Source organism: Dreissena polymorpha, chromosome 9 (assembly GCF_020536995.1).
Source record: "Dreissena polymorpha isolate Duluth1 chromosome 9, UMN_Dpol_1.0, whole genome shotgun sequence".
NCBI lineage: Eukaryota > Metazoa > Mollusca > Bivalvia > Myida > Dreissenidae > Dreissena > Dreissena polymorpha.
Genome location: NC_068363.1, coordinates 8126925 through 8151933, shown reverse-complemented (window position 1 = coordinate 8151933; position 25009 = coordinate 8126925). Strand labels below are relative to the sequence as shown.

General features: G+C 37.7%; 1 protein-coding gene across 1 annotated transcript in view; it reads left to right on the top strand.

Annotated features, from left to right (window-relative positions):
- Positions 1-23291, top strand: part of LOC127843616 (uncharacterized) — a 122312-nt gene extending 99021 nt beyond the window's left edge. The window contains exons 20-26 of the mRNA XM_052373304.1: positions 3225-3384; positions 4019-4261; positions 7537-7660; positions 9319-9525; positions 9942-10058; positions 18166-19023; positions 20109-23291. Of these exons, the coding sequence (XP_052229264.1) occupies positions 3225-3384; positions 4019-4261; positions 7537-7660; positions 9319-9525; positions 9942-10058; positions 18166-19023; positions 20109-20140 (1741 nt within the window). The 3' untranslated portion in view covers positions 20141-23291. The remainder of the gene's footprint in view (positions 1-3224; positions 3385-4018; positions 4262-7536; positions 7661-9318; positions 9526-9941; positions 10059-18165; positions 19024-20108) is intronic.
- Positions 23292-25009: the final 1718 nt, after the last annotated feature.

Sequence of the window (25009 nt, the reverse complement as noted above, 5' to 3'; positions counted from 1 at the left end):
TCATTTAAATAAAAAATCCGGCTTCAATGCGGTCATCTCCGACCGCGGAACTCTTGTCTGAATATATAGTGCAATATTGTGACAAAAAAAAACTTTGGGGAGCATCACCCATCTCCGATGGAGTCACTTTGTCGGTCCGTCGGTCTGTCGGTCTATCCCGAAATTTCATCCGATCTTCACCAAACTTGGTCAGAAGTTGTATCTAGATGATGTCTAGGCAGTTCTATAATAGCTACAGATTAAGCTCCATTTGAAAGAAAACAACCATTAGTAATTCTTGATCTTCTGGTACTAATCAAAATTTGCTAGATAAGTGTTGCTGTTTGCGTCTTATCAGCGTTAAAGATCTATTGATTTTGTCACGATCTCGTGTATGTCATATGTTTGCAGGGCTAATTGCTGACATTAGAGGTAGTGTGATTGTTAAGTCATTTCTGAAAAAAGCCAACTACTTTTGTGTTTTATGTCCCAACAGTACTTATATCTCGTGTATTATACCAACTGAAGTTTAGATAAGCTTGTGCAAAGTAGCATCAATTGGTTTCTGTATAATTCGGAAAATTGCAAAAGTTAGCTGTTATGAAATTATAAAACATCTTCAATGTTGGGCAGAAGTTGATTTTAAAAGGTAAGTGGTTTGTGATGAACATGCATTACTTACTGAAATGAAATATAATTATGTGTCCCGCAAGGAAGCAAAGTGTCTACACAATGTTTGCAAAACGTGATTTTGGCAAAGAAAATTATGGCATGTATGTGTAACTGTCAATAGAACATTTGATTTGATCATGCCTGATCTAAATACATGTATGCATCTGTCATATTCCGCTTTAGACCTTTACATGCTGTAATATCAAATTTAGTTTTTTTTAGACCTTAACATTCTATATCAGTTGGTATGAATAGGCAGCTTTTTAGCTGATCTTAAGATCTCATCATACGAAAATCAATTTGAGACTTAGAATCTCACAGTGCAGTTGTGAGGAAAACATAAAACCATCATAAAACTTACTATACATAACAGTTTGACCAATCAATTCCAACTTCATATAATTTATCATGAAACAAGCAATCTTACAAGCCCCCACCTACCTATTACCTGTATTAACCTGTTACCACTTAGATATGTATTTGTAGGCATTTGTTTTTTAGTCCATTAGAAAGTTACATTTAATGAAATACCTTTCTTACTTAATTCAAAGGCTTCATTTCCAACCCTTGGTTACTGATGAGCAGCAAACAACATAAAACCTGAACAGACTGCGAGTTACTCGCAGGCTGTTCTGGTTTCATGCTGGTTGCAAAAGCCATTTTCGCTTTGCTTCATGTGGGGGAAAGGTCTGACCGTGTAGGGCTTGAAGGCTTGTGTCCATTTCCATTTCTGACATGGTTGGTATGCACTGTTGAAGCTATATATGAGCTTTGTTCTCATCTGGGAAAACTGGTTTTTTTGTTAGGGCTAACCTTAGCTCTTAATGCATATGCATAAAGTGTCATCCCAGATTAGCCTGTGCAGTTTGAACAGGTTAATCAGGGACGACACTTTCTGCTTTTGTGGAAGTTTCAGACCTGTTTACTTCTACGGATTCGCCGTAGTTACTACGGATTATTTGGCTAAACTACGCACTACGGATTTGTACTGAAAAACTTCGGATCCATCGATCAAAATGGTCAAATATCAGTTTTTAATCGTACTTTCGCTTATTTTCGGTCTTTGCGGGTCATTTATCAATCATAATCATTTTGGCGCTTGCGTAGTAAGAAACGTTAAAATTCAAGCCTCCCGGGGAACGAGTGCTGATCGAGCTTGTGGTGTCCTCACCGAACAACAACTGACTTGCGTATTGGTTCGCAAATTTAGCCAAATATATACGATTTTACGTTGCTATCCAGTATACACATCTCTTTCTATTGCGGAGAATACCGACGATAGTTGATGTATCGGGATTGAGCACGCCTGTTTTTACACACGTCCAAGATGGCGGCAAGCAGACGAGAAATTGCGATTAACGGCGAAAATAATAAATACCATTCAAATCAACAACGGATATCATATGGTCATTAGGGAATAATGTAATGCGTGTGTCAATTCACGAAAAATACTACGTTTGAGATAAAAATAAATATTTATCAGAAATATGCACTGTGAATGTGCGTCACGGAAACAAGTGTTGGAAAATTGTAGTTCAGTCTACTCACAAAGTAAAAGCATTTATTATAATGAGTATCGTTCGAAAAAGGAAAGAGACAAACATGATTTGATTTATATGTTAGTGGATCTGTGAATACTCAGATTCATATGCATATTCTGCTTTATTATGTTTGTTACGCTTTACAGTTTAATGAAATAGCATTGAACTGAGGTTGTCTGCAAGTGCAAGATATTGAAAGGTAAACAAATAAAATATATTATTTAAACTCCATTTAATACATTATTCACAACAAGAACACTAAAGGGTGTTTGTCAATATTTGTTTATGTTTCCCCCTTATTATATTTAATTTTTAAAATACTGAATTAAATTAATAGCTACTCTTAAAGAGCTTATGATCAAATGGTTTATTTCAGAATCTATAGATTATTGTAAGTTTAATATGCATGTGGATGGATATTAATTAAATATTGTCTTTATTGTAAGAAGACATTAAAGCAGCATTTTATGATATAAAAATGCTGTCAAACATGCACTCAAAAACAATTTTAATTCTGTTACTTATAATCATATTTATAATGCTTAATGTTTCCCAATTTCATGGTTTATCGCGCTATTTTTTCCAATTTCATTGTTTATCGCGCCATTTTTCCCAATCCAAATGGCAAAGGCTGTAACAAATAAAAGCAAATAAAATCACTTAACAGATTTAATTATTAGCAAGTAAATTCATCTAATACTTTATGTACCGTTAAACTGATATGTGACCCAGTCATGGTGTTTTAATGCTTAAAATGATTGAAAAGGGTAAAACTACTGACAACAGCCCAAAACTACTGAGAGATGCCCTCCATACTACTCAGAAGCAATCGGTAGTGTAAACAGGTCTGAAGTTTTTGTTTGAAGGAAGTCTCTTCTAAACAATAAAACCTAATGTAGGGGGAATATTTTGTCCCGGATAAGCCTGTGCATTCTCCGTAGGCTAATCTGGGACGACCGTTTACCTACCTTTTAGCTGCCAAATTTTCCCAGAATGTGGCTGACAGTGATTGTTGGGCTATTCTGTTTCCAGTGGGATGCTATGGCGGGCCCTGGACACTCTGAAGACGACCTTGATGACAGAGCTGAGCAGGATCACAGCCAGCCTGGGTTCACAGCTGGGTCAACTGGGGGTCGACTCAGTGAGATGTGCTAGAGTGGCTACACAACTCCTCTCCTCGGCAAACCACAAGGTACATGTAAGCTTGGCTACAAATATATAGTACTTCTATAATGCTTACTAGAATAACAAGGATATTTTATGAGCCTTGTCATGTGAAAATGGGTCTCGTGCCATATTTGGCCAGCATAGCTCTAGACCAGCCGGGTAGACCAGCCGGGCAGTCTTTTCAGGAGCTACTCTGTTTGCTAATAAGACTTAATAGTGGACAGTGTAGCTCCTCACCAGACTGTGGGAATGTGTAGGCTGGTCTGGAGCTTATATTGGCAGCATAAGGCATAAGAACAAACTTTTTATGACGGGGCTTAAATGTTACTTTTCCTGTGCAGGGTTTTCGTTTTTAGTAAAGCAAAAAGTATGATAAAGGAAAGCCTAATGTGTTTTACACTATATGCAGCCATTGTGTCTTCAGACCAGCGTGGGGATGCTAGAAGTCTGCTCAAGGTTTCGTGGTCTCATTGGCGGACATTATAACTCCTCGTCATATTATACCTATACAGATACTTATCTGAAGCTACACTGCTCCGTATGTTTAAGTCCCATTTTTGCACAACGTTGCAAAAATGTGATTTCATTTGTACTGTAAGTGATAATCAGATCTTGTATTATACAAAAATTGCAAATCTCAACGTTATGTTGAACATCAGCTTTCAGAAATGGTGAGCCAACTAAAGGACTTGGTGACCAGCAAGCAGCGAGATATTTCCCGTATTGTGACCCCACACGTTCAAATCTCGCTGTTCGGCACATACGACATGTGTGCCTCGGAGTCCGGCGTTGGAATGTTTGTGCGTATGAAGACGTACATGTCAGAGGGCATCAACATGAATCGACACTCCATGTTTGACCAGGCCACAGAAAAACTCATGCAGGAGTTACTGGCCTTACAGGTAAAAATTTCAAATGAATTATTTTATTAGCTCATCTAATTTTTTTTTTTAAATTATGAGCTATTGTCATCACCTTGGCGTCGACGTCGGTGTCGGCGTCCGGTTAAGTTTTGCGTTTAGGTCCACTTTTCTCAGAAAGTATCAATGCTATTGCATTCAAACTTGGTACACTTTCTAACTATCATGAGGGAACTGGGCAGGCAAAGTTAAATAATTCTGGCTTGCATTTTGACAGAATTATGTACCCTTTTTATACTTAGAAAATTAAAAAATTTGGTTAAGTTTTGTGTTTAAGTCCATTTTATTCCTTAAGTATCAAAGCTATTGCTTTCATACTTGCAACACTTACAAACTATCATAAGGGGACTGTGCAGGCAAAGTTATGTAACTCTGACTGGCATTTTGACAGAATTATGTGCCCTTTTTTAACTCTGAAAATTGAAAATTTGGTTAAGTTTTGTGTTAAGTTCCACTTTTTTCCTAAAGTATCAAAGCTATTGCTTTCATACTTGCAACACTTACTAACTATCGTAAGGGGACTGTGCAGGCAAAGTTATGTAATTCTGACTGGCATTTTGACGGAATTATATGCCCTTTTTATACTTAGAAAATTTGGTTAAGTTTAGTGTTTAGGTCCACTTTTTTCCTAAAGTATCAAAGCCATTTCTTTCATACTTGGAACACTTACTAACTATCGTAAGGAGACTGTGCAGGCAAAGTTATGTAACTCTGACTGGCATTTTGACGGAATTATGGGCCCTTTATACTTGAAAATTTGGTTAAGTTTTGTGTTTTGGACCACTTTACCCCTAAAGTATCAGAGATATTGCTTTCATACTTGGAACACTCGCAAACTATCAAAAGGGGACAGTAAAGGACAAGTTGCATAACTCTGGTTGTCATTTTTACGGAATTATGGCCCTTTTTTGACTTAGTAACTTCGTATATATGGTTACATTTTGTGTTTAGATCCACTTTACTAATAAAGTATCAAGGCTATTGCTTTTAAACTTTAAATACTTTCATGCTATCATGAGGGTACTGTACCTGGCAAGTTGAATTTTACCTTGACCTTTGAATGACCTTGACTCTGAAGGTCAAACCCCCCCCCCCCCAATTCCCCCTCACCCCCCCATTTTTTTTTTTTAATTAAAGATCATCTAATAAATGACCACCACACCCTCACACTATACCCCACCCCCACCCCAAAAAAATAATTTTTATCCCCCCCCCGGTAGGGTGGCATATAGCAGTTGAACTGTCCATCAATGTCAGTCTGTCTGTCCGTCCGAATAGAACTTTAACATTGGCCATAACTTTTTTTGTTTTTTAAGATAGCAACTTGATATTTGGCATGCATGTTTATCTCATGGAGCTGCACATTTTGAGTGGTGAAAGGACAAGGTTATCCTTCAAGGTCAAATGTCAAATTTATGGTGTCTGTCCGTCCGAAAACTTTAACATTGGCTATAACTTTTTCAATATTGAAGATAGCAACTTGATATTTGGCATGCATGTTTATCTCATGGAGCTGAACATTTTGAGTGGTGAAAGGTGAAGGTGAAGGTTATCCTTCAAGGTCAAATGTCAAATATATGGCGTCTGTTTGTCCGAAAACTTAAACATTGGCCATAACTTTTTTAATATTGAAGATAGCAACTTGATATTTGGCATGCATGTGTATCTCATGAAGCTGCACATTTTGAGTGGTGGAAGTTCAAGGTCAAGGTCATCCTTCAAGGTAAAAAAATAAAAAATAAAATTCAAAGCAGCGTTCTCATGAAGCTGCACATTTTGAGGGGTGGAAGTTCAAGGTCATCCTTCAAGGTCAAGGTCATCCTTCAAGGTCAAAGGTCAAAAAACAAATTAAAAATTTCAAAGCGGCATTATCATGAAGCTGCACATTTTGAGTGGTGGAAGGTCAAGGTCATTCTTCAAGGTCAAGGTCATCCTTCAAGGTCAAAGGTAAAAAAAATAATAATTCAAAGCGGCGTTATCATGAAGCTGCATATTTTGAGTGGTGTAGGTTCAAGGTCAAGGTCATCCTTCAAGGTCAAGATCATTCTTTAAGGTCAAAGGTAAAAATAAAAAATAAAATCAAAGTGGCGTTATCATGAAGCTGCACATTTTGAGTGGTGGAAGTTCAAGGCTAAGGTCATCCTTCAAGGTAAAAAAACAACAAAACTTTCAAAGCGGCATTCTCATGAAGCTGCACATTGTGAGTGGTGGAAGTTCATGGTCAAGTGCATCCTTCAAGGTCAAGGTCATCCTTCAAGTTCAAAAGTCAATTTTTTAGATAAAAATTCAAAGCGGCGTTCTCATGAAGCTGCACATTTTGAGTGGTGGAAGTTCAAGGTCAAGGTCATCCTTCAAGGTCAAAGGTAAAAAAAACAAACAATAAAAATTTTCAAAGCGGCGCAATAGGGGGCATTGTGTTTCTGACAAACACATCTCTTGTTTTTTTCAAACATGGTTAAAAAACACAAAAATATTTATTTTTATTATTTTATTTTTGAAATACCGTCCAACCATCCCACCCAAGAATCCTCCCCCCCCCCCCCCAAAAAAAAAAATAATTTATTTTTGCATTTTTTTTGCATTTTTGGAAGATAATGTAATAAATGACCACACCCCCACACTATACACCCCTCTCCACTCCACCCCTCCCTACTTTGTGATTGAAAGTGAGATAGGTCACTACACCTTTAAAAAGAAAAATAGATGAGCGGTCTGCACCTGCAAGGGGGTGCTCTTGTTATCAAAATATGACAGTTATTATTCGTCGAATAACTCTTGTCAAACCTGTATGGAATTGTACATTCAAAAGCTACATTCAAATAGCTTTAACTTGGGACTTTGGCTTTTTATTGTCATCAAGAAAACTTATAATCCAGTTAAAGATAAGAGTTTATTGGTATTGTCAAACAAAAATGGCTTTAGCAATTTACAACATAAATGAACAGTGTCATGACAAAATTGGTTTTAATGTCATACACTGACAGCTGGCGATCTTTAAAAAGGAAAATACGCCGTCATGTCATGAGCTACCCTGTTTGCTAACAAGACCAAACCTTGCTTTATTATTATAGCGGACATGGTAGCCCCTGACCAGATTGCGCAATCAGTAGGCTGGTCTGGAGCTATGCTGGCCCCATATGGCATTAGACACATTTTCACATGACTCAAGTCATATACACAAAAGATGATGATCTAAGGTACAGAAAAAATGTACAGGTACACATTCTTATGTGTTATTATTTGTTTGATCATTGCAGCAAGAAGTCATAGAGCATGTGAAACAGGTCTGTGTGAGTCTCCTACAGGACCTCAGGGCTGCGTATGAACCCTTGTGGGAGGCTCCTGCCAACTCCATACAGATAAGAGCAGCATTCCAGAAACGTATGTAGGCTTTGAAGAAAAGTTTTAGCGCTTTTAAACCACACATGGAGGGGGAATATTTGACTCCATCTGGTGCTTTTTCAGTTTGTCAACTTAAAATGGTATATGTGGTATGTGTAGCTATTTACTGTCTTATTTCTTGGGCAATTAAATTAAAACTTCCAGTATGTCATCAGCATAAAAGTAAAGACACTTTCCTGCATTATTATCTGCCTTTGAACAAAGCTATCAACAGGGTGCATGGAGTAGAAGTCAAATTGTGACAAAGCTATCAACAGGGTGCATGGGGTAGAAGTCAAATTGTGACAAAGCTATCAACAGGATGCATGGGGTAGAAGTCAAATTGTGACAAAGCTATCAACAGGGTGCATGGGGTAGAAGTCAAATTGTGACAAAGCTATCAACAGGGTGCATGGGGTAGAAGTCAAATTGTGACAAAGCTATCAACAGGGTTAATGGGGTAGAAGTCAAATTGTGACAAAGCTATCAACAGGGTGCATGGAGTAGAAGTCAAATTGTGACAAAGCTATCAACAGGCTGCATGGGGTAGAAGTCAAATTGTGACAAAGCTATCAACAGGATGCATGGGGTAGAAGTCAAATTGTGACAAAGCTATCAACAGGGATAATGGGGTAGAAGTCAAATTGTGACAAAGCTATCAACAGGGTGCATGGGGTAGAAGTCAAATTGTGACAAAGCTCTAGTTAAAGAATGATAAGCTGTGCATAATTAAAGCCCTGAGTAATGAAAGTTTGTGGGGATATACTTGAATCACCTTGTGGGTTGGTTGGTTTGTTGGTATGTCTAGCTGCCAATGTGTACTTTGTGTAGCAAACTTGTGTCATTTTTTTGTGTATCAACATTTAACTTTATATATACATTATTTATACTTTAGTAGAAATGCATATTGTATATCCCGTGTTTTTTGCAATATTCATCGCGGAGTTATATGCCCAATAACTTAGACAAATTTTGAATACTTACATCATTTAACTTGCATACTTTGTGTCGCTTGGTTCTCTGAAGCTTTCTGCGTATCAGCATAAATTCTGTATTTTATATAAGATATATTTTGTTTTTACTATGTAGCAGTTCAAGATTTTTTTAGCTCACCTGAGCACAATGTGCTCATGGTGGTCAGTCGTGTGTTGTGTGGCGTCAATATTTGCTTTGTTAGCACTCTAGAGGCCACATTTATTGTGGGATCTTCATGAAATTTGGTCTGAAGATTTGTGCCAATGATGTCTTGTACGAGTCCGACAATGGTTCCAGTTGTTTGAAAAACATGGCGTTCAGTGGGTGGGGCATTTTTCCTTATATGGCTATAGAAAAACCTTGTCAACACTCTACAGGAAATGGTTCCAGTTGCTTGAAAAACATGGCTGTTAGGGGGCGGGGAATTTATCCTTATATTGCTATAGTAAAACCTTGTTAGCACTCTAAAAGTAACATTTATAGTTCACTGTTCATGAAACTTGGTCAGAACATTAGTTCTAATGAGACCTTGGGCTGCACAGAGCAGGTCAATTCCTTTGTATCGCAGGTGAGCGACTTTGGGCCTTTCAGGTCCTCTTATTTTGTGTTTAAGCGCATCCATCTAATGTAGTCAACATGAAATGACAACATATTGTGACATTATGTTTTGTTTTCACATGTAGCCATTTTAAAGCTTGCAAAGAGAATGAAGAGGGTGTATGAAGAGGCCGGCTTGGAAAGCCATGACTATCAACACACTGAAGAGGGACTTGCCTTGCATGGAAACCATGGTAACAACCAAGTGAGCAGCGCTGGCATGAATGGTCCTGGAATCACGACTGGGCCAGAAGCATCAGAAAATGTCCTGAAACAAGTGAAAACTGAATGTGGTGAGTCATATATATGTCTGGACTCTTAAAACGGTAAAGGAGGGATTATAATATCCTTGTGCAAAAATTTGAGCATTTCAAAAAGTATCACCACTTAGCACTAATTTATTTGACAAATATGGTAAGGAATTACTATCACTACAACTGTTCAGGGGCTACCCTGTCTACTGTAAAGTTATGCATGGTTTTGCGGTCTCATTTGTATTCAGTGTAGCTCCTGACCGGAATGCACGGATGCCTGGGCTCGACTGGAGCTAGAATGGCTGCATATGACATAAGACCAATTTTTGCATGATGTGGGTGACATCATTAACTTGCACTCAAAAAATCTTTTCAATTTTCTGAATTGCTATGTATGAACTGGTTGAATCTAGTCCTACCTCAATGAATGTACTTTCATATTTAAATTTTTCCAGGTCAAGAGCTGCCGTTCCATGGAACAGAACCACAAGTGAAGAAAGAGCCTGTGGAAACCATGACGACAATGTCTTGTGTGCAGACTGTGTCTGTTAAACAGGAGAGAGAGCTGCAAGGTGGGAGTAGTGTTTTGTATTTCAGCCATTTTGGTGATTTATTAAGGGCCAATGTGTGGTTGAAGTTCGGCCATATTTCCCTGCTCTAATGGTACATCTTTTCCTCTATAATGATCTTAAAATTGCCCTCTTTATGTAAATTTTAACAAAGTAGAATACAAACATTTAATTAGTCTAAAAATTAAATACCCCATTTTGTAAAAAAAAAATCCCCATTTTAAAGGCCCTGCCACCAAAGTTGAAAAATAAACAACTTAAGTAGGAGAATGAGTAGGAGAATGGTTTCATGGCCTTATTGCCATGTTGTAAATAAATATTCCACAAGAGACTTGGAAATGGGATGGCAGGGGCAGTAGCGGCCCATCCAATATATTGGCCATTCATGTTTAAATTCTTCTGTCCCTTTCATTCCATTGTAGAGTAACACATATCATATTGTTTTAAGTTGGTCCTCATTGCCCTTATTAATAACAAAATCAGCTATGATGCTCGTGTCATCTGCTTCAGTCAGCTGCTTATGTGTCTGTAATCATGTTACTGATTATCAGCGATACATATAAGTGCTCCTACAATTGTAATGATTAAATATTAAGAATCTCAACAGTCCAGGAGTTGAGTAGATTACACTTTAGTTATCTATAATTCCTTATCTCGTGTGTAATGCAGATTTTTATCAATATAACTGTTTTGTTTCAGTTTTCAAATTAAAAAAAAAATGTTTGAACAAATCCCTTGCTATTAACTTGATTTTCAAGAAAACAGACATTGTTTCCCATGTCATTGTTGTTCTGAAATAAAATTGCTCTAAACAATCCAGTTCATAACAAATCCAAACATTTGGTTTGAAGTTAAAGGTTTTAATGTCATAAATACATATCTGCTATCCCTAGCTATACCTTTCTAGGTGGGTGAGCTTCTCCAGAAATCAAGTGCCGGAATTTGGCCACCTCTCTAACTGAAAACAGATTAGGTTAAACATAGTACAATGTAACCTAAACGGAAATCAAGAACCGTAACTTATCTTACTTTTCTGGAAGACACACCGTGCAGATTGCTTTTTTTTTATTGGCTTTAAATTTTGACTTTTTGTTCAATTCTGCGTGGTGGATTTGGGTTTGAAATGGATGAATTGTATAATTTATCGTTTGTACTTCTTTCAGAAATCTTTTCTTGTATTATTTTGTTGAAAATTGTTTTTCACATTTAGCTGGGTTTTTACCTGTGCTCATGAATTGACCACAAGGATTTCGTGATTTATGTCAACATGTTATTGACTATATTATGCGGTGTAAATAATTTGTTTAACTGAATATTTCAGTTATTTTGTTCGATTTACCCTGTTTTCTTACATGGATTCTTTTCTTTTTCTAATTTTAGAATAAGAATGAATTTACAAACTAGAGGTTCATGTGGTCACATTAAGGATTCGTGGGATTCCCACATACTTATTTGTTATGTACTAATTGTACCTTTGATCATAAATGCTCTGTTTGTAGTGCATGGGACGATTCGACGTGGCAGAAAGCAATTTGTCGCAGAACGTTTCTGAGCAGAAAACGGGCAGATGAACCTTCACCAGATGATAAAATCCCGGTGACTTTACAAACTACAGACGAGTATTGGCAGCATCAGTCACCGGGTATAGGGCAAGATGAAGATCGCACTATGCTAACTCCGTTAGAAAGTCGATCAACATCAGACCATATGGTGACAACAACCGTCAGCCGGTCTATGCGCGATGGCATTGGTCAAGGAATAAGACCAATGCCAGACCATTTGGCAGCCGCCATACGGTCATTGCCTGGTGACAACACTGGTCATAGTATGACCGTACGTCACCAGGTAACGGACCAGTCACTGGGGACTGGTCCGGTCAATGCTCAATGGCACCGGTCACCAGTCCATGGTACTGGCCACCGGGGACCGGTTCGGTCTGAGGTATCGGGGACCGGTCCGGTCCGGGGGACCGGTCTGGTCACCGGTCCATGGTACCGGTCACCTGGGACCAGTCCAGTCACCGGTCAATACCACCGGTCACCAGGGACCTCTCTGGTCACCGGTCATCTATCAATACCACCAGTCACCAGGGACAGGTCCGGTCATCCGTCAATACTACCGGTCACTGGTCAATACCACTGTTCACCAGTCATCAGGGACCTTTCCGGTCACCGGTCATCTATCAACAGTGACCACCAGGGACCGGTCCGGTCACTGGTCCATACTACCGATCACCGGTCAATACCACCAGGGACCGGTCACCGGTCAATACTACTGGTCACCGGTCAATACCACCGGTCACCACGGACCGGTCCGGTCATCGGTCAATACTACCGGTCACCAGTAAACAGTCAGTACTATCGATCAACTGTAACAGTTCACCGGTCATCGATCCATAAAAAGACATCAAACATCTTCATCAGACTATTCCCCCTCTTCTTTTACTTCTTCAAAGGCATCTGAGTCGTCATCTAGTTCTGACAATAGAGGTAGATGTCGTACACGATCTCCTTTATCGAGTAATCCTCATTCACGGCGTCGATATGATCGATACCGATCATCTCGAGATTCTAGGAGACGTTATTTTAGGAGACGTCGTTCCCATCGAAGCCGATCTGTTTCTCGCCATCATAGGATTAAACTCGTAGTCATGCTTCACGTAGACAGTGTTGCTCTGACTACCCTTATCCTACACAGTACTATACCAGATCCAGTTTCCAGTTTAACATTAACAAATGTTGCTGTGACTGGTACTTCTTCGCAGACCATGTCTTCTGGTGTTTTTCTCACCACTACAGATACTTACTCTGCTCCACGGGTATTGGCTACGTTACCTATTCGGGTACCTCCTGCTACAGCACTGTCTAATCCGGACACGTTATGGCTTCAAGATACGATGGACTATTCGTACCAGTCATCCTGATAATTTACCGTCAGCTTCCGGTTTTAATTGTCATGATGTTGATTGTGTAGATGGTCATTCATCATTACCAGATACTCAGAAGCAATATGGTGCATGATAATAGACCTAGTATTTCCACTTATGTTTCCCCTGATTCTATACACACTGCTGGTGTTGTAGACAATGAGGCGGATTCAGAGGCAGATTCCAATGATGACACTTATCAATATTTGTCATCAATTCATCAGATCTATGAAATAATATTTCAACTCTTGGTGATGATTATTGCATAAGACCTGCGGAGATGTCTACTAATTCGACGATCTCTAGCACAGAAAATTAGTTCGTACATTTGATCCCAACAGGCTTTCTAAGGCTACTTCTCGCCTTGATACACGCCTTCCTATTGGTTTCTACTGTCTTGTCAGTTTTTCAATCTTTGGAATCAGCTAATAAGACCATTCCTTAAGAGGAGAATTGTGGAAAGTGCCTAAGGATTTATCTGATCCTAAGCATAATGAACGTACTAGAAGCTACAAGCGTTCTGTACCAGATCCAACTTCCGGCTTGCATTTTGCCAAATTACCGGTTCAGGATCTTGACATCAATAAGCTGTTGCTGAATATGCCTTCTTTTTCAACTTCTGTTTCTGTTCCTTATTCAATGTTGGAACATTGGGAAATGAGAGAACACAGATCTTTGGGTCTTACGAACCAGATAGATCTCATGCTAGTAACTATTTTGCAGTTGGTGTGTGATTGGTGGGACTCGGTTCCTGAAGAACTTCGTGATTTGTTAATTCATCTTTCAGGAACGACATTGTCCCTTTCACATAATGCTGCTTCTTCAATGTCGGAGATGCTAAGGATTCGTAGAGATCTTATCCTTTCTTCTTTAAGTTAAGTTGCTGTAGCCGAGTGGTTTAGGTGATAGACTTGAAATCTTTTGATGGAAGGATACAAGACGCAATTTCAGCGGACAAGATGATCAACTTCATGCTTCTTTAGCTAGAAACAACTCTGGACAACGCCAAGGGGCCTTTAAGCGACCTGTTTCTAAACCAATGGCGAATCCAGTAGTTAAGAAGGATAAGAGGAATAACCTTTTCTCTAAAAGTCCTTCCTTGAATCCTCGGTCAGTTCCTAACAAACAGTCTTCATTCAACAGACCTTCTGTTCCTCAGAAATCGTCTGTTAAGGAATCTGGTTGGAAGAACAAGTCTCAGCTGGATAAGAGTTATTCCAAACCTTTTACCGGCAAGGGTGGACCTCCTGCTTACCAGCACTAGGTACCTACCCTTTCTACCACCTTCTCATCCAATGCCGGAAATACCAGTAGGGGCCAGACTTCTACATTTTTCAAATCGTTGGCTTTGTATAACTAAGGACGCTTGGGTTCATTATCTCGTTACAGAAGGCCCGACTTTTCAATTCAAAAACAGACCTCCACTCTCTCGCGTCCCTGAAGAGCTGGTATCTCCGCATCCACAGCATCCAGAGTCCATTCTCGGTCTTTTTGTAAAACAGGCGGTAGAAAGGGTTACAGACCCTTATTCTCCAGGATTTTACAGTCGTCTTTTTCTTGTTCATAAGAATAATGGTTCCTGGAGACCAGTAATAGACTTAAAAGTTTTCCACACGTTTCTACTCAAACCAACTTTCAAGATGGAGACTCCTTCCTTCATAAAGAATTTCATCAAACCTCTTCACTTGGGGGTGTCCTTGGATCTGGAAGATGCGTACTTCCATGTTCCTATACACCCTACTACCTGAAGTACCTTCATATAGCTTTTCGAGGCCAGATCAACCAGTTCCGAGCCATGCCAATTGGGTTGGCAACAGCCCCTGTAGTCTTTACCAAGCTTATGGTTAAAGTAGGAGCACATCTCTGTGTTCACAGTATTCTGCTTCTTCAGTACTTCAACGACTGGCTGTTACACCAGCACGATCGTCAATTGCTTCTGCAACATCTGGAATTTTCTTGGAAGCAACTCCTATCATTAGGGCTCCTTTTAAATGCAGACAAATCAGACCTCATTCCATCTCAATATTTCACTTTGGTGGGAATGAACTTCTTGACTCACATCAACAAGGTCAGAGTGTCTCGTCATTATATATCAGACCTTCTGGTGAAGGTCATTTGGGTTTTGTCCCAATCTCATATAACAGCTCAAGAGTTCCTATCTCTCAACGGTATCCTGAGCTCAGTAGCAGACTTTGTGCAATTAGGACGTCTATTCCTTCGTCTTCCTCAGCATTACCTAATAGCTTTTTGGAAATGGTCTCCGGACAATATGTTATCGCAGATTCCTATTCTTCAGGAATTAATACCACATCTTCAGTGGTGGCTAGACGAGGAGACTCTTGCCAGGAGTGCCCCTTCTTCCTGCGCAACCGTCTTTGTATCTTATGACGGAGGCGAGCAAGGAAGGGTGGGGTGCTCATCTGGAACCAATCAATCTGACAGTTTCGGGGTTGTGGTCACATCTGCATATCAACAATCTAGAAATGCGAGCGGTATTTCTAGCTGTATCTCATTTACAGTCACATATTCGAGACTCTTGTGCGATTGTATCAACAGACAACACATCAGTTGTGTCTTACATTCAGACACAGGGGGGAACACATTCTCACTCCCTGTATCTGAAAACCAAGGAATTACTTATTTTTTGCAAGACGCTCAACATTTTTTTTCTGGTCAAATTTATTCCAGGTCATCTCAACGCCCTGGCAGACGGGTTGTCTGGCAAACACCAATAATTCCATCGGAGTGGACACTTCATCAGGAAGTGACCAATCAGATTTTTCTCATGTTCGATTATTCCTCTAGTCGACCTATTTGCAACCAGACATAATCACAGACTTCCTCTGTATGTGAGTCCGGTTTACGATCCAGCAGCGTGGGCATTAGACGCGCTTTTGTTCAATTGGGACCAACTGATTCCCCAAATATTTGCGAAAATCAGGGCGAGTTTGTGTCGCATACTCCTGATCGCCCCTTGGTGGCCCAGGATATAGTGGTTCAATGATCTTCTCAGTCTCCTGTACGAATATTCCAGGACACTTCCTCACAGATCAGATCTTCTGTGTGCTATCAGGCATTCTCTGCAGAAGAAACACTTTTCTGTCAGGGCTTCAAACCTCGTTGCTTCTGAAAGGAGAAAGTCCACCAGAGCAGTCTATGATGCTCGATGGAAACTCTTCTCTAATTGGTGTATTCGAGGGAAAAGTGATCCCCTCAATCCGTCTGCTAGACGCATAGCGGATGTTCTCATCTATCTTTTTGACGATAAGAAACTTTCTCTTAGCTCCATCAAAGGCTATACATCTATGATTTCGCATACATTGGCATTTACTTAATCATCACAAGTCTGTGCTGATCCAGCGATTTCGGAACTGATTCGATCTATGGAACTTAAACGTCCTGTTTCTCATACACTGGCGCCTAAATGCGATTTGGCTTGTGTTCTTGATTCTCTAGATCAAGCTTCTTTACAGTTCCTAACTTGGAAGACCGTTTTCCTTCTTACTATGGTTTCAGCCAATAGGAGAAGTGAAATTCATGCTCTTTCTATCGAGGATGGTCATCTTTGTTTTGATTCTTCAGATAAATCTGTAACGTTGTTATGTCAGCCAGGATTCCTTGCTAAAAATCAACTCGCCTCTATGGATTCTAACCCTTCAAGTTCCAAGTCTTTTTAATACTTGTGGACATGAAGATGATGACATACTTCTTTGCCCGGTCAGGGCGTTGAAGTTCTATCTTAAAAGAGTAAAGTCTATTCGAGGTTCTCGCAATATACTTTTCATTCCGTTAAAAAGGGGGGGGGTATGTGTCTGCGGCATCTATTTCTCGTTGAGTAGCCTCGACTATTAAGAAGCTTATTCATCTCTCTCATTTAGGGATTTATCCCTGTTTAAATTAGACCACATGAATTAAGACCTCTTTCTGCTTCGTGGGCGTATATTAATAATGTTCCACTTTCTGAAGTGCTTCAAGCTGCTTTCTGGAGGAATCCGACCACCTTTTCCTCTTTCTATCTTCGTTCTCTTGAGTGTGAACAAGACAATTTATATGTTGGATTCTCTTGTGGTTGCTCAAACAGTAGTTTCTTACATGGCGTAAATGTACTGGCACTATCCAGAAACTTAAGTACAATACTGTACTAACAAAGATTATTTGAGGACATATTTCTACTATCTCTGGCTGAAAAACCTGAATATGGGTTTTTGCTGTGATGGGAAAATATAACGATAGCCTCCCGCCACAGCTACAAAATCAGCTAGGGATAGCAGGTATGTATTTATGACATTACAACAAATTTTCTTAAAATAAAATTCATTTTAATTATTCAATACTTACCTGCTATTGTAAGTCCCATCTCCCACCCCGCTCATCGTTTAATATTTTCATAATTGCATGAAAAGTAAGATGAGTTACGGTTCTTGATTTCCGGTTAGGTTACATTGTACTATGTTTAACCTGATCTGTTTTCAGTTAGAGAGGTGGTCGAATTCCGGCACTTGAAGATTTTTGGAGAAACTAACCCACCTAGAAAGGTATAGCTAGGGATAGCAGGTAAGTATTTAATAATTAAAATGAATTTTATTTTAAGAAAATTTGTTTTAGTATTTGTTCTGATATGACATGAAGCTCGCAATATCAGGATGTGTTGTTTTCCAGTTTTTAATTATGATTTTACTATTACAATTTTTTCATTGTGCCATGTGTCAATACATTAGGTAGTATTATAATCTTGCAGTTATAACATCACTTTAGAAACAAATCTTTATATCAATGGTCCACAGCTCGATGACGCAAGGTTGAAAAGATGCCAACACCCCTTCACAATAATATACTTATTAAAGAAAACAAACAAATGTCTATTTTTGAAAATATTGGATGGAACATTGATGTACTTTTCTCCATAACCTTAATAACCAAGTTTAGAATACAATATAACTTAATTTTTAATTAAAACCCAGTCCAGCTTTTCACCTTTTCCATTTGGCGTAGCATCATGTACTTTTGCAATTCTAGATTTTTTCCCTTTCTCTTGGAATAATTTGTGCTTTCGAGATGTTGGATTTTTTACACTGTACAAATTTGATTACTAAACATCGTTTCCAACAAATTATATTAACCCACTTTAATTTTCTGACTAGCTAAACTTGTGTTACTTAAATCTAGTGCTTTGTTTTATTTCAGGTGAAGGTGCCTCCAGTCTAACATTTGGTGAGCAGACATTGAGTGACATCCAGTCTGGTCGTTTGGAGGTAGCCCCAATAGAGGTCACTGTATCGACCACACCTAAGAGTCCGACTAAGAGCATTGCTGCAAAACATAATCAGACAATTGGTGTAGGTCCATGCAACATAGCAACTGGAAAAGTCATGCAGTTTGTGCAGAAAGGAGGGAAAAAGGTTATGACCACTGAAGGTCAGGTTGGTTCCAGTATGGCTGCTGGACATCAGGAACCAGTTGTCAAGGCAGTGGCACCATCAGCTACTGTACAGGGTATTGTTCAGATAGCAGGTCCCAGTGGCCGTAACATTATTCTTCAGCGCCAAGCAGGGCAAGTAGGCAATGCTGTAATCAGTTCAGGCAGTGGTCAGTCATCTGGTCAGTACCTCCTGTACACCCTGCCAGATGGACGCAAGGCCTTGACCCCATTTCAAGTTCAGCCAAGCAAGACTCCTGCAAGCTTCCTTCAGAGTTCTGTACCTGCTGCCAACAATCCTGCACCAAATATTCCTGGCAACTTAAGTGCTACAAGGAACTTAGTGGTGTCTAACCTTAGTAGCACACAAACTGGACTGTCTGATAAGCTGAGTGGAAAAGAAAACCAATCAACTCTTCACAAGTTTGGTATCAAACCCGTTGCTATATTACCCATGGCAGCTCAATCACAAAATGTTCAGAGCAAGCCTATTATTGTCAATAAAAGTAACACTTTACTGTCTCAAAAGAATGCCCCTGCTGTTCTGGAACCTCCTCTTTTCACTGTGAAAACTGAGCCAGTCGACAACAGCTACTCTGCGCGTATCAGGCGTGCCAATAAGAACTGTAAGTATCTTGCTTTGTATTGTGCGTTTCTTGTCTGACATATATCTATTACTTTTATGTATTATGTTATTAATACAGTTGAGAAGTAGCTTTACTTGCTAAATATAATATGTCATATTAAAATTGTCCCTTCTTATGCTTACTTAGAAAGTTTATTTGCTCATTTTAGTTTGTCTGTTATTGAACAATAAACCTACAAACTACACAGTATGAAATGATCAGCTGATCACAGAGATAGAAACTAAGTGTTCATAGTTTGTTTCCCATCTTTAGAACTTTGGGCCCAATCAAAGTATTGAGCCCAAACCCAAGTAAATGTTTTGAGCCTGCATTTCTTACCTGTTACAAAACAAACAAAATCAGCTTACAGTTAACAATTGCAGACTTGACCCTTTTTCCTTGCATTTGCCCCTTTATGAGTCTCAATCTGCTGTGATTTAGCAATTTTAAACAAATCCCTCTTTTAAAAAAAATATATAGATCATGGGCAATCATAAATTAAGCCATTGTTTTGTATCCATTGGTTTCAAGCAATTAAATGACAGGAGCCTAAATTAATTTGTTGCAATTGATGCTTGTTGCTGAAGCAGTTTCCTACCAGAAGAGTGGAAGTATTCATAAAAACATTGAAAGCTTTCAAAAGACCTACTTGCCTGGTCAAACTACCAATGTTTTCCTGGGTCTTGATGTACTTGTCTTGGGTTCATGTGCAATCACTCCTTATTTCTATCCCTGGATGATGTGAACTGTTAGACAAATATACTTTATAAGCTCTTTATTTGAAAATTTGGCATCAGCTGTAACTATTCTGTATTGAGGTCACCATGATTTAGTGGATGCGGAGTCCGGTTAGTACCTAAGAGGTCAGAGGTTCATTCCTTAATGCATGAGCGTTCTTTAGATCTCCCCCAAAGACACCAACTTTCGGTTCTACCAAGGAAACGGACTCAAGAGCGTTTCAAGAAGCCAAAGTCTTTTGATGCAATCAGGCAAAATAGGTTTACAATTATTCTGTATTAGGCTTTCTATTCAATCGAGCTAAATAGGTTTAAAACTGTTCTGTATTGCTGTTACTGCTATTTCAGTTGGGTTTGTTGATCTGACAGACGATGATTGAAGAGGTGTTCAGATTGATCATCAAGTTCTGGACATGAAACCACGAAGTCACATTTATTGCTGGATATAATGCAATAGCATTGTATTAACACTTGCATTAATTTTAGTAAGGATTGTCACTTGATCAAGTTGATTTGAGAATAACAGTATGTTGTTTATGAAATCTTAAAAACATGCTAATCAGATATATATGCAATTTGTGTTATTGGCTCACTTGATGAAACACCTCTGTCTTTGCTCCTTGAAGTGCGTGTTTCAATAGCACATGTAAAGCCCATGTTTTTTTTTTTTTTCATTGTTCTATGACAGACTTGTCTCTTGCCAACTTTTCCCATAAGCTTGTTATGTTATGTTATTTAATCAAGCTTTCGTGTCGAGTTTCTGCCAAAAAGTTTTGTGTACTCTGTCTGATTATTGTGCATATTAACAAATTACATTTTGTTTAAATATTTCGAGCTTTGAACATAAAAGATGAACAATGTATGTCAAATGTATGATCCCTAAAATGTACAGATTTCTTTTCATGGACATGTAGAAATATACATTCTAAATATTTACTGAAACATATTGACCAGAGAAAGTCATTGTAAATAACACTGGTGCAGATGTTAAGATCTAAGTTTATGTTTCCAAATTATGATCTAGAAGTCAATTTGCAAACCTATTTGTTTGAAGAATAAAGATCAAATATGTATAATTTATCATTTTAAGATTATGCATTATCGAAATACCATTTTACGGTTCTTCAATATGCATGCATTATATTTATTTGTGATACTAAAGAAGTTTTTTTGGCACTTTATTGTTTAAGCTTAATTTAACTTGGACGAGTTACAACCGCAATTCTGCTGATTTTGTTATTGTTTGTTGGGATTTTAATCTCTTTTTTCTGCTAAAAATGTGCTGGTGTATTTTGTCTATATGTGCTTATTGTCCCCTACCGGTGAAACCAGAGGGGACTTATGGTTTGCGCTCTGTGTGTCAGTCAGTCAGCCAGTCAGTCTGTCCGTCACACTTTTCTGGATCCTGCGATAACTTTAACAGTTCTTCATATTTTTTCATGAAACTTGAAACATGGTTAGAAGGCAATATGGAGATAATGCACGTCATTTCATTTTGTTCCTGCGTCGAAAATTCTGGTTGCTATGGCAACAAATACATATATATATAAAATCTGACAATGGTGGAGTTTCACCAGTAGGGGACCTTATTGCTTGACAATAGTCTTGTTTTATATGTATACATGTATGTGCAATTTAATTTGTCAAAATGCTGAAGACTTGTTTTTTCTTTCTTGGGTTTAATTGAAATTGAACATGAACTCAAATGTTTATTTTCATTACCATTTAACCTGTAAATATTTTATTAAATAAATTTGAAAGATTGAAATTAGTGTTGAGACAAATATTTATTTTGAATTATGCTTCCTTAATTGGTTCAAAGGAAAATAAAGATAGAAAGTGTTAAAATATAATTGTATTTAAATGAGAAATATCAGTGAATTAAAACTGACATGTCATTGTTTCAAACAACAAAAATTATCTATAATTTGCACTGTTATACTGTGAAATGATGTTGTTTTTTCAATTAAATTTGTTGGGTTTGGTGGAATATAGATTTCAATTCACTAGTTATCATAAAAATATATATTTTCTTTGATTACCCATGAACTAAAATCTTTATTCTACCAAATCAAACAAATATCCTGTATTTTATACAATACAATAAAACTGCTTGCAGAGCTTATTGTGTTTCAATGCCACCCACATTTACATGGGCATAAAATCTTCTGCACAATTTTTAATCTAAGATTGTTGTTTTATTTTAAATGTACATGTACTGTTTAATTTCTGTCTCATACACATGCTTAATGGAAGGGTGAAAATATCAGTTGTAAAACATGCTCTCTCCTTGTAACTTCTATCCTTTTGCTATTTTCTACTTATAGCAATTGTTTTTTAATGGGGGGGGGGGGTAAGAAAACATTTTCCTTAAAATAGAATTTTACCATAAAGACCTGTTATTATTAAATGTTTAACTGCATTATCTACTATTCTGTTTTTAACATAATTTTGATTTGATATCCTTGGCCTTTTGTGGAGAATATTAATAGCTTATCAAGCATTTCTTGCAAAATAATTGCATGGAAACTTGCTTGTTAAAACCTGAAATACTAAAACATATGCATATTTCAGTAGAAGATGGCAGTATAAAGGGGTAAATAATGGGTAAAACAGCATCCATAAAACTAAGCATTTTATATCTTGGTATGTGTTTTCTGTGGCAGAAGGTTTAATTTTAAATCTAAATCTTGTCAAATCAAATGTGGTATTTCTGCCATAATTTTTGTTCTTGAAAATTTAATTTTTTAAATTTAAGTCTCAATTGTTTAGATTTTATTTTTATCCTAATAAGTGATTGACGTTTTGATCTCTTTGTTCACAATTTATCTGTTGTGTTAAAAATCGCTTTGGTGTTTATCTGCTTTCAGCTTTGTTTCAGTTATTTTCATGTTAATGTTTAAGTTCCTGTTTGCACACAAATTTCATTCTTTTTCATTTGTTCGACATTATTCATTTTCATAACACACACGGTTATAGCCATATTTACTGTAAAAAGCTTTCAACACTTGACTTTCATGTGTTTTAGTATCAATCTTGCAATGCTGATCAAGAAAAAGGTTCTATTATTCATTACTTTGTGTGTATGCTTATTTTGTAGCTTAGGTTTCTAAGGTAACCTATTCGCTGAATAGTAATGTATTAGTATTAAAAACAAGGATAGTTCCAGATAATTTAGTGTATGTGAGTTGCCTTTTATTTGTGTAAAACTCTACTTTTTAATTTTCAATTGAATAAAAAACACACACTATGTTAGTTATTGTTAAGAAAGCCTTTTAACGCTGATATATTAGCTGCTTTTAAACCTAAGTTCGTTTTGAGGCTATTTTTCTAGATAGTGTACTTGTCAAATATATTGCATGTTTAAATATAACTGTTGTGAATCAAATACAGAACTGCCATCTTGACAATCGAACATTCACCTATTTACAATGCTTCATTAGTCTGAAGTATTTTAGCTAGTCAATCATGTTTGTTACATTTTAAACAAATTATAACGCTTTTATGTCATAAATATATTCCCATATAAAACGTGTGTCTCTGTGTCTTCCTTATAGTGATGTATCATATAAATATTTTTTCGCGGGATGATAAGAACAATATATGTTTTCCTATTCGTCCTGTTGCGAGCGCCTCATGTTTGAAATTGGTAAATGTTCTACTTGTTAACTGAACTGCATAAGATTTCCTATATAAATTTTAGTATACTTCCTTTTTTTCTTGAGTCAATTACCAGCAGTTACTTCACATAATAGAACTGGTAAATGTTTTTTGACTAGTCACTAGTGGTATATCCATTTTTCTCACAGATTATCTGGTTGATGTTAACAATTATTATGACTTCATATACTGTCCACGGTTCATACTTGAAACATGAAATATTCATTTGTAATGGCCATTATTAAGTGCCATTATCCCTTTTCCCTGTATATATTTGACAGTCATATCCTTTACGCTCACCTGGGTGCGTGTGCTCATGTTGAGCACATATTATCGCCCGTTTGTGTTACTACTCCTAAAGTCACATTGTAATATTGCCCTTTCTTCATGATGCCTGGTCAGAGCTTTTGTCCTTTACAATTGATCATAAATTGCTGTTTAAAAGATTCCATTTGAATAATGCAAACTAACTGACACCGGTTATGGCTTACATTTAAAATATAATGATACATTTAATGATGGCCATCAAAAGCATTTTTCATCAAAATCGTGGTCATAAATGAAACACATGTATGAATTGTACCACTAACGCAGGAGTTAATTACCTTTTAAATATTTATGACAGAGTGACAGAATACTACGATTAGGAAATAAACAACGCAACTGAATTCAATATTTTATATCAACTTATTGTAAACATGTATAAATATGACTATTTGAGCGAGGAATGAACACGTCAATAAGAAAAGGTAAACTAAAAGACTTAAATTCGTAGTAATCCTGTGGCATTTGTGTTCCCATTCTTAATACCTATATTAAGCATTCTGCAAATTATCGTCTGTTAATAGAAGATCAAAATGCGTGTCAGATATTTCCGATTAACTCACAAGGAACTTGACATAACATAACAGTTTGCTTTTGTCTTTTTAGCACACCTGAGCACAACGTGCTCATGGTGAGCTTTTGTGATGGCCTTTTGTCCGTTGTCCGTCGTACGTTGTGCGACGTCAACATTTGCCTTGTTCACTCTCTAGAGGCCACATTTATTTCCAATCTTCATGAAATTTGGTCAGAAGATTGGTTTCAATGATATCTTGGATGAGTTCGAAAATGGTTACGTTTGCTTGAAAAACATGGCTGCCAAGGGGAGGGGCATTTTTCCTAATATGGCTATAGTAAAATCTTGTTAACACTCTAGAGGCAACATTTATTGTCTGATCTTCATGAAACTTGGTCAGAAGATTCATCCCAATATTATCTTGGACGATTTCGAAAATGATGCCGGTTGGTTGAAAAACATGGCCGCCAGGGGGGCAGGGCATTTTTCCTTATATGGCTATAGTAAAACCTTGTTAACACTCTAGAGGCCACATTTATTTCCAGATCTTCATGAAATTTGGTCAGAAGATTGGTTTCAATGATATCTTGGATGAGTTTATTGTCTGATCTTCATGAAACTTGGTCAGAAGATTCGTCCCAATAATATCTTGGACAACTTCGAAAATGATGCCGGTTGGTTGAAAAACATGGCTGCCAGGGGGCAGGGCATTTTTCCTTATATGGCTATAGTTAAACCTTGTTAACACTCT